Source organism: Nematolebias whitei, chromosome 17, assembly GCF_014905685.2.
Source record: "Nematolebias whitei isolate Nwh7 chromosome 17, NemWhi1, whole genome shotgun sequence".
NCBI classification, from domain to species: Eukaryota; Metazoa; Chordata; class Actinopteri; order Cyprinodontiformes; family Rivulidae; genus Nematolebias; species Nematolebias whitei.
This window is the reverse complement of record NC_056514.1, coordinates 38,210,474-38,221,431: the sequence shown is the minus strand read 5'-3', so window position 1 is coordinate 38,221,431 and position 10,958 is coordinate 38,210,474. Positions and strand designations below refer to the sequence as shown.

At 42.4% G+C, this 10,958-nt stretch overlaps 1 protein-coding gene across 1 annotated transcript in view; it reads right to left on the bottom strand.

The window, feature by feature from the left end:
* wnt3 (wingless-type MMTV integration site family, member 3) overlaps positions 1–10,958 on the bottom strand; it is a 32,189-nt gene that overhangs the window by 6,390 nt on the left and 14,841 nt on the right. The window contains exon 2 of the mRNA XM_037691242.1: positions 4,001–4,242. Within this exon, the coding sequence (XP_037547170.1) occupies positions 4,001–4,242 (242 nt within the window). The remainder of the gene's footprint in view (positions 1–4,000; positions 4,243–10,958) is intronic.

Here is a 10,958-nt window from a genome sequence, read left to right as displayed (position 1 = left end):
GTCCTGTTAGCAGCATGGTTCTGCTAGCAGCGTGGTGCCGTTAATAGCATGGTCCTGTTAGCAGCATGGTCCTGTTAGCAGAGTGGCTCTGCTAGCAGTCAGGTTCTTTTAGCAGCATGGTCCTGCCCCCCCGCCCCGGATTTATTTATTTATTTTGCAGTATGTTTACGTTGTTTATTGTATGATTAACTGAGGAACAACCCTTGCAGTAGAGTCGGCCCGTTGTGGTGTCAGGTGAGTCTAACGCTCAGTGGGATCTCGGTGACCTGTCATCTCCGAGGTGTGCTGCTCTGCATCTGGATACTGTTTCAAGAATGTTGTCCACCCCACCCCACCCCACCCTGTCCCTGCTCAGGCCTCGAAGCCCTCCGGTGGAATCCTGCAGCGTCGGTCTGTTTCTTTCTCCATCTCAGGGATGGTGTTACACCTCCTTTGAAGGCAACAGCTTATTCTGTAATCAGACACCATTGTTTCAAAATCACAGCACGCTTACAGTGGCTCGCTCATCACACACGCACGCACGCACGCACGCACACACACACACATATGTCCTGAAGTTTTGAGTGGCCTGATCTTATTTTGTGTTATTTTCGATGGAATATAATCAGACTAAATAAAAAATACCAAACTCGCATTTCTCAGACCACAGCAGCATCTAAAGGGAGAAATTCCTCCACGGTTCCACTGCCAGAAACTCTCAGAACCCAATCAGAACACTTTACAGGCCACAGAAGTTCCCTCCTGCTCAGCTGGATGTTGGACACGTTCTCTCACCCTCAAGCGAGCAAAGTTTATGTAAAGGTTCGATGAAACGCTGGGTCTGCACACTGGTCGGGGTTCTTTCTCAACAGAAACAAATCTGCATGAAAGCACCAAGTTTTAGGAAAGAAAACCAAACAAAAAGTCCAAGAAAACCTCAAAATTCAAACGTTTTCTATTCCTGCTTCTTCCTGTCTGAGGTCACGGTGTCCAGTGGCCTCCAGCAGGTGAGTGGAGGGAACCAGTCCATCTCAGGGCCGTACAACCAGACCGCTCTGATTACTCTAACAGGGTTGTTTCAGGCTGTGGCAGGAAACTGAAGTTCCTGGAGAAAACCCACACAGGCGTGAGGAGAACGTTGCAGTCAGTCTAGTTATTCTGCGCACGTGGTATCAACAAATCACCAGAGGGCTGTTGGTTCTGCTCGCTCCTTTCAATTTATCAGAGCTTTTGACACAAAACACATACGCGCTACATCGCAGCTGCGATTTTAGCATCTTTTTGGGGGTGCTCAAGCACCCCTAAATTTTAACTCAGCACCCCGTAAAAAAATAAGAAATCATCGTTAGACTTTTGTAATGAAACTCAGTCTTCAAACCTTAGATTCACCAAAAATATTGAACAAATCTGGAATAAATGATGACACTTAAACGGGACAGGAAAATCATTTTGTTGTTGTTGTTGTTGCACAAGTCGGATCCTCGACGCCACCTGTCAATCAGTCCTGTAGGATTGTTAGCAACTGACCAATCAGCAACCTTCATTTGTCCCAAGTTGTAGGAGCTGGGGGCAGGGGTTAGGCTGGGTGAGAGAAGCGGAGCGCTATGTCTGTAGAATCTTAGCTAGCGCATCTGTATTGTGCGTTTACAATTGTCGGCTGTCGACTCTGGGTGGGGTGGTGGGGGTGGTGTTAGGATGTGTGAGAGAAGCTCTCTAACTTTTTGTTAGAATCAGGTCTCTCTTATAAATTAGTCCCCGAGGCTCAATGGGATTAACCTGTATAAATAAAGGTTAATGAAAAGTGAAGCCTGCTCTATTCACACAAGGAGAGCTGTTGGTCAGGTTACTAAATAGATACTGAATCAAGTGTTTGCTTATGTAAGTAAATGTAGATGTTAAACAACCTGCTGAAATGCACCAGAATGCAGGACGTGTCATCTACTTTATTCAAAATTTTCTGGGGGAGAATCCCCAGACCCCACACCAGTGTCCCATCTCAACCCCCCCCCCCCCCCCCCGACATTACAAACACTTCTGATGCCGATAGCCACCGCATTGTTCAAGCCAAGAGTCATTGTCAGCACTGGGGGATAAGCACCCCTAAAGGTCAGATTCTAGAATCACCTCTGATACATCGTCTCCCCGATCAGCGCACACTTTATTTCCTTCACGTATTTGCCCTTTTGGATGTAACAGTTATTATGCTCAAGAACAAAATGTCTGCAGCCATGAAAGTGTTGCTGAAATTCAATGACCCCAGTGACAGCTAGTGACCCAGCATGGAAACTACAGCTGGTTCGGCGTCCAAAGACGTGTGAACGTGTAATGCTTTTACAATCAGAATTAGGAAATCTGTAACAGGGCTCCAGTCGGACTCTCGAGTTTTGGGTCCCTGGCTGTTAACCGAGGCCGGAGCTGCTCCTGCTACCTGCTGGGCCCATCAATCCGCCTTTGTTTCCCTTGTGTCACACAGTATTATCGACACAAAGAGCCCAGCCAGTAGCACCCCCCGCCCCTCACACCCCGCTCTGCCCAGAGCTGGCATCCCCTCTAAAATCCCATACACCACCATTGACGCCTCCAGGCATCCGCCACCGTTCAGCAGAAGGTGGCGACGAGCTGGTCGTCAGTCGGCGTTCTTCCCTTCGCCATCTTTTCCATTCATCACTCCTAAAGTGATCCACTCTCCTTCTAATGCCTCCTCGTCCCCACGGCTGAACTGGGAGAGATCCCCTTTCAGTCTGTTTTCATGACAGAGTCAAAAGGGCGTGTGAATGGGGTGTCCGTGGGAGCTGGACTGTGAGGAGTGGACCGGTCTTCATGCACAGTAGGGGATGAGCGGAGCCCCCCGGCCCTTTTCTGTCGCCTGTAATCTCCTTTGGCCTCCTCTCTCCCCTCCTTTTTTTTATGGACTGGGGGAGTTTGGATGCTCCTGCTGCCCGTTTCTGCTCGGGTTCATTCCCCTCTGACACACGAGCTAATTCAGTTCCAATTAGCAGGTTCGGTCACTATGCAGAGACCCCCACCTTTCTAATCGGGGACTGCGGGGCCACCTGAGTCCTGCTTTACGTCGGTCGGTTTAAACACAGTTGAGGAAGCTGAAAGTGGCGCCGATCCTGAAGGAAAGCGCCACACTGAAGGTAAAGATGGATGAAAGTTGTGAATAAAACAAGTCAAACATTTCCTACCAGCTTCAGAAAATACTGCATTAAAGAGAAACACAGATGTTTTAAAGCGTCCGACAGTTTTGCTTACACAATTATTCCAGGAAAAATATCGTAGTCCTTACAGGAAGTGCCTCAGCCTGCAGCAGAAGTGCTACAGTCTGCTGCCGCCGCGGTCTGTGCTTACAAATAACAATATTTGCAAATGACCATTTAATGTGAAATTGACTGAACTGCTTTGAATGTTTTAAGATGACGGCAAACCCATCTGGACTAGCCATCAACCCGTCAGTCGGATCAGATTTAAACTCTAAATTGAGATTATTCAAAGAGCTATCTACAACAGGTAAGATACTGACATTTGTTTACAGCATTCACTGTGTCTTCTGCAACAGCGAAGTATCAAGAGTCTGAACAAATGGAGTCAGAACACAGTGGTTCCCAAAGCAGGGGGTGAGACTCCTCTGTGGGCCCTGAAAGTCCAAGTGAAGGTCCTCACCTTTAACAAAGTCCGTGCTCAATAATCCAGGTAAAATCCAACATGTTGGGTCCTCACGTTTAGTTTTTTTTGGTTTTTTTTTGGCTGCTCTGATCTGCAGAAGTCGCCACATCGAGCTAACTTGTGAAAAATTTGGCAAACGCTTTACAGCAAATGCTCTTCGTGATGAAACCTGGGCTCGAACCAGTGGCCTCGAGATTACAAGGCCATGACAGTGACCACTGAGCCACCGCATTCCCAAGTGAAGGTCCTAAAATTATCTCCAAAAATCAAATTACAAGTACGGGTAAGAACGATTCCTGTTTTTCTACTTGGAATCTGCATAAACTGGAGTCACAAGTCTAGTACGGCACACTACCTTTATCTAGCACTGGTCCAAAGATGGCCAGGTTGTCCTTGATGGTGGTACAGTTCCATCTGCGGCCCCTGAACTGGTGCTGGCATTCCTGGATCCCCAGTTTGACGCCCTCGGCAACACTGGGCATAATCTCAATGTAGTTGCGACAGAACCTAAGCTGCTTGGGCACCAGGCCCGGGATGGAGCCGCACAGGATGGGTTGGGAGCCCAGAGACGAGTACTGCTGCCCCAGGGCCAGGGACCTGGATCACAGAGAGGGAGGGGGGGGGGGGGGCGTCATTAGGTGAGATGCACAATACGGTATTCACATTTTTTTTAAATACAGTTGTTAGAAATTCACAGTAAAAACATCAAAGCTCCGCTCACTTTACTCATAACCGAGTGTCGAAGTCGCAGAAGCCTTTTTTATTAATGTGCAGCTCTACGGCATGTAACCAAACATCTGGGCTGCTGTTAGCGTGGATCCTGGATGACCTGACTGCAGGTGGACAAATATCACACAGATGTGTTTTTAGGCACTCTCACATCACATCGAGCGGCCAAATGATAAATCACTCTTCCTAAATTTATACTCAGACTCGTCAACAAATACATTGTTTTCATTAAAAATGTATTTAAAAATGGCAGATAGGAGTTGGATCCTGCTTTGCCTCAAAGGGAATGAAGAACTGGGCTTCGTGTTGATTGAATAAGGTCAGTCCTCTGCTGTGTCTTCAGTTTTAACCAAACCATAACGTTTTGTGCTGTTTGAGCCGTTAGGATGTTACAGACAGAACCACTGGAGAGAAACGACCGGAAATATTTAAACTACCTGATCCTGCAAACATCCACTTCTAGAGGGAGGTCCTTTAATGTGGCACCAGAACCCTTTGGTGCCGCACTGTCATAACAAAAGAACCACAAGTATTTAAAACCACCTCTGAACTGTGGCCTCGACATCCCCTGAGGTTCATATCTGCATACTGGTACTCACGTTTCAGATTTTTTCTTTATAAAAAAAACAACAACATCCTGATAAAAGTAAAAAAACAGGTCCAATAAAAGTTAATTAAACTAGAAAAATTGCATTTCCTGCGAAAATGCAGTGTGAATGCTTATTGCTGAAGAACAGCTAAAAAACAGCTGAAATTAGCTAAAGAAAAAAAACATGCTGAAATATAGATGAAAATTTAGAACAAGCGTAAATCAGCAGGAGAAAGCAGAAAGAACATAAAAGTTTAAATGAGCTAAAAAATGTAGAAAATAGCTGAAAAAGCTATTATTAGCATAAAACAGCTAAATAGTAGCTGAAATAACTGATACTAGCAGAAATAAGCTGAAAGGAACATAAGTTGAAATTCGCATAAATAATTTAATTAAGCTGAAAATAGCAGAAAATACCATGAAAACTTGATTTTAACTGAAAACGGCTGAAATTAGCTAAAATATGCTAAAAAGGTAGCTGAAAAGATAGAACAAGCTTGAATTAGCAGAATAAAGCAGAAACAGCACGTTTGCCTAATTAGGCTGAAAGAAGCAGAAATGAAAACAAAAAGTGGAAATTATCTGAAAAAAGCTGAAATTAGCATAAAACCAGCTGAAAGTAGCTAAAAGGCAGAAAGAAGCTTAAATTACCAGAAAGAAGTGGAGAGAGCACATTTTTGCTGAATTAGGCTGAATAAAAGTTTAAATGAGTGGAACAAAAGTGTAATTAGCTGAAAATGCTAAAATTAGCATACAATCAGCTAAATAGTAGCTGAAATAGCAGAAAAAGCTGAAACTTGCAGAAATAAGCTGAAAGGAGCAGAAAGAAGTTAGAAGCAAAAAAAATTTGTTGCAGTTAGCATAAAGATCCTGAAACGAGCACAAAACAGCTGAAAGTAGCTGAAGAAAGTGTTCAAATGAAGTGTAAAAAATGAGCTAAATTAATTTCTATGAGGAAAAAAGTAGCAGAAAAGGCTAAATATTTCAAAAAGCTAAAGTTGCAACAATACCAAAAATCATAGCAGGATTTTCCTGAACGAGCTGAATGTTTTAATTTATGATTTGTTGAAATAGCACAACAATTGTGGAACGAGAAAGATGCTGAAAAACATACGGAAGAGAAATGGATGAGTGAACGCTTCTTAAACATTCAGACCACTATGACGGGCCGGTATCAGGACTAACGACGCGCCACAATCAAAGAAATGTACACTTCATTTCTTAAACAATAACACATTATTTTAATTTAACATTGTTTACAGTTTCCTCTCATTAATTAATTTATTTATTTTCACACATTTGCACCGTGTATGCACAGGGCCTCACATACACGTTGCACAAATGTCTGGCAAATATCCTGCAATAAAATTCGGACGGTCATGTACATTTCAGTTGCAAGTGTCTTGCAGCCCTGGCACAGCAGGTCCACGTGATGAGAAACCTGTGCCAGGACAGGACGGTGGAACCACACGGTTATAAAGAAGGTTTTTAAAGAGATTCACTGTTTCCTGAGCTCAAGGTTTCAGACGTTTATCAATGTTCCGGGTCATCTACGTGCATTGCATATTTTGTAACAACTTGTCAGGGTTTATTTTAAAAGACTCCAGTCTTGTTACGACTGAAACCAACTTACAAAAACTTTGTTAAAATGATCTACATCTTCTTATAGAGTTGTATACCGTAATTTTTTATGTATAAGTCAGTTTTTGCATAAATTAGCATGCCTGTGACGTATACAGCAAACCAACATATTTGTTTTTTTTATTTCTAACCTAATTTTTGGCTGAGATCTGACAATTTCATTCATTCTGACATAGAAAATATTGAACACTACCATTTTCAGCCACTAGAGGGTGCTCAACTAATGTGGCAAGCCAACTGTCTCATTAATAGGTAAAAGTGGCTATTAATGAGACACTTGGCTTGCCATACCGAGGCACCTTCGTCTTGCTCTGGAAATCCTGGAGCAAATGTCAAATTAGCTGCATTTCATCGTACCGCCCAGGCGAAATGCAGCTGATGTGACCATTAAAGTGCATTTATTAAGGAAAAGTTCAACTGAGACACCTTTACTATAATGTCAAGCAATCAAACAATTGTTTTTAGGTGGTTATCTTGTTAAATTTCGATGAAATGCACTGTGAGTCCTCCCTCTGCACACTCCCGCGAATTGGCTTTTGAAATGCGGCTGGTTTGACCGTCAAAGTGAATTTATTGAGTAAAAGTTAGACTGAGACTCACCTTTACTGTAATTTCAAGCAAATAATTGTTTTTATGTGTTAATCTTGTTAAATTCTTGTTAAAGTCCTCCCGTGCACGCTCCCGTGGCTGCCATTTGGTAGCCAGTCGATTTTTGGCACAACACCGGTCCACATTTCTGGGTTGCCAGCGGTGATGCGTAATAGATGCGACGTATACGGCGAAGTGACATATTTATGTTTTTTTCCACTTTATTAGACATATTTGGACTGATGCAACTCCTGCGGTGGTGCGATGTTTACGGCGGCAAGTACGGTACTCGTATGTTACTTGTTGTAAGTTACATATTTTCAAATGTATAAAAGTTACAAAACTCGTGAATGAGATGCATGTTTTGATATATCAATGAATAAAACGAAGCGAATTCTGCAGAAATAGTTGGCTTCCCATAGAAAATACAAAAAAAACAAAAAAAAAAAACGGGTAAACATAATCACAGCTTTTGTGCTCGAAACCACATCTCGCCAGTTTTGTATGTTTAGGGCAATAATTCGAGCGGCGTTTTGTGTTTTCACAACGTTTAACAATAGCTGATGTGGTGACAGCACAAAGATATCCTGTAAGTGCTGCCCCGGGATTCACATTCGCCTAATGAAGTTTATTTAAACAGTTTCTGTTATTTTTCTCTTTTGTTCCACCAGGAGGGGGAGGCACGCCAGCACAGCGATGCACACTGACTTTTCAAAGATCCCCCACTTGTTAGCACGAACGCATCTGTTGATCCAGCAGACGAAACACAAAAACGTGTCTGTTTAGTTAGAGAAACCCCCCTCGTGCAGATAGAGCTGCACGAAGACACCTGCCCAGCGATCCATCGTTAACTCGTGCTTTTCTGCTGATGTTGCAACAACAGCCCGGTAACAGACAAAACTGCCATGTTGCCACTGGGCCACAGCGGCAGGCACATGCAGGTGTGTCAAAACAGGGAATAATCGCTGCATGAAATGGGCAAGACGATGCCAGCAACCATTACAGATTCATTCAGGTAATTAATTTTAATTGCCTTGAATTTCTCAAAATAAGAGTTTCCCTGCATTTTAACATGCTCAAACAGAACTGTACAAGTCCCTCTCAAAGTGCAAACATCAAATAAGAGAACGTCAAGACTTTATTATTATCACGAGCCACGGATAAACGGAGGGGAGTGATCATGTTTTTGCCTGTATCTCTGTGTCTGTTACTAAATACCTTGATAAACACAAGACGGACATTTAAAAATCTTCCAGGTGTAGATCTACAATTGATTAAAAATGTTGCCATTACCTATTTGAAGTTGACTTTGTTTGTCTGATAGCAAAACACAGTATCTCCACAGATTGGACAGATTTTGTTGCAACTCAGAAATAGTAAGTGGTAAATGGACTGTACTTGTATAGCACCTTTCTATCTTATCAAGATACTCAAAGCTCTTTACAATCTGTGCCCTCGTTTACTCTGCTAGATCTGTACAAAGAATAATCAGTGATCACATTCATACACCGATGGGACACACATTGGAGGCAATGGGGGGTTCAGTGTCTTGCCCAGGGACACTTGGGCATGTGACTGTTGGTAGAATTGAACCCCCAACTGTCCCATTGGAGGACACCTGCTCTAACCACTCAGCCACAGCTGCCCCAAAAAGCCCAAGAAAGTAAATGTTGGATTTAAATCTATAACGGTATTTTGGAGTCAGTTTAATTCAAGATGGCCACCACAGCTAATCAACATTAGCCAACATGAAAATGACCCGTACCTCTGTCAGTTTTACAGATAATAAATTAAAAGTTGGTGTGCCTGCAGTATCATGCCATCATGAAATCTGCAATATCACACATAACGTTACATATACATGAACTGTCGGATGGGTTTCTAATTATCTCTCAGGTCGAAGGCACTGTGTTCAACACAATGGTACTTCTTTGAGCTATTTTCTGTCAACTATGGTGTGGCACAAGGCTCAGTTTTAGGACCCACTCTCTTTACAATGTATATAAGTAATGTAGGTAAAAACATTCCTGATGCCTCCTTACGTCTCTATGCCGACGATACAGTTGTTTATTGTCGAGCTAACACAGTTGTCAAGGTTTTCCAGCTTCTTCAATCTGCATTTGACATCATTCAGTTTGACTTGTTCAACCTCAAACTGCTGCTAAATGATGACAAAACCAAAGGGATGTTGTTTTCAAATAGAAAGTTGTTACCTGCAGTTCTTCCTTGTATCTAATCCATGCATGGTGTTCCTATTGAGAGTTGTGGACTCTTAAAAATACTTGGGAATGTTAATTGTTGCACATCTCCCTTTTAAGCCACATATTGAAAACTTGTTAAAGAAACTGAAATTGAAACTGGGTTTCTTTTTTAGATATAGATCTTGCTTAAAATGCCAGAAAACACCCTGTATCTGCAGCTTTCTTTTGATTACGGTGACATTATTTACATGAATGCCCCTGCCAGCTCCATGCAGATGTTGGATGCTGTCTACCATGGCGCACTAAGATTCATAACTGGTTGTAACTACCGTACCCATCACTGCACCCTGTACTCCTTGGTCAGTTGGTCATCATTGTCTACACGTAGGCTCTCACACTGGTTCATCTTCATCTATGAATCACTCCTTGGTCTTCTACTTTCTTATTTCTCCTCCCATATGCCACACACTCTGCACTCTCAGGGATTAGTTACCTGCAGCGTCCCCTCGGTGCAGACTGAACTTGGCAAAAAGGCCTTGTCTTACTCTGCTCCTGTAACCTGGAACAACTTGTAAAAAGAACTGAAGCTGTCCACTTTGATTTATTTAAGGGATTTAAGGTCAATAAAAAAAAAAATCAAAGCAAATATGTTCTTGTTTTTAGTATTTTACTTTGTTTTAGAAGGCACCTTGATTTTATTGTTTTATAGCTCAACTTTTTATTTTAAATGCATTTTATTGTTGTTTATTGTTGTCTGTACTTTTATATGTTTGTCTAAAACAGATCTGTCTTGAGAATGAGTCCTCATGACTCAACAAGACTAACCTGTATAAATAAAGGTTGAATGAATATAAAGTTTGACAAAATGACTACAACTCTTTCATTTCTCAACATATGGTGATCTCAATCCAAAACTCTGGCATATAAGGTGGGGGACAACATGCATTCCCTCATAGATCGTTAGGCTCTAATACATTTTAGAGTTTACGTCGCATGTTGCTGCTTAAACCCGACATTTTGAATGTGTACAAGATGTCAAAGCCACCAGACTCTCCAGCACTCGCAGCTTTCAGAGTCTTGACAGTCTACGTGGAGCCAGAGGCCATGAGAGGTAACGATCAGATCAAAGGGCCTCTCTGGGTGATCTAAGGACTCCCAGAGGGTGCAACTCAATCACAGCAGGCTCTGACTCTGACCAACAAGGGCAGCACATTGTGTTACACCTCATTGCAAATATCACTGAAGTTGCAGCAAAATAATCCCTCCCCGGACAAGTTAACAGCTCATGTGCGCCTTCTTCATATAACAAAACCCTCAAGGTTTTCATCTGGGGTGAGCATTGTTACATCAGGGGATCGGTGGAGTTTAAACACTGAAACATGAGACTGTTTTACAGCTGGTCTAATGATCCCTCATGGAGCCACTTGTCTTTCTGCCATGACTGACACAAATACACAACAAACACTTCTCATGTTTAAACTGGAACGTCTGTCTCATAGTTCCTTAAGTACCGTAAACTATATATATATATATATATATATATATATATATATATATATATATAT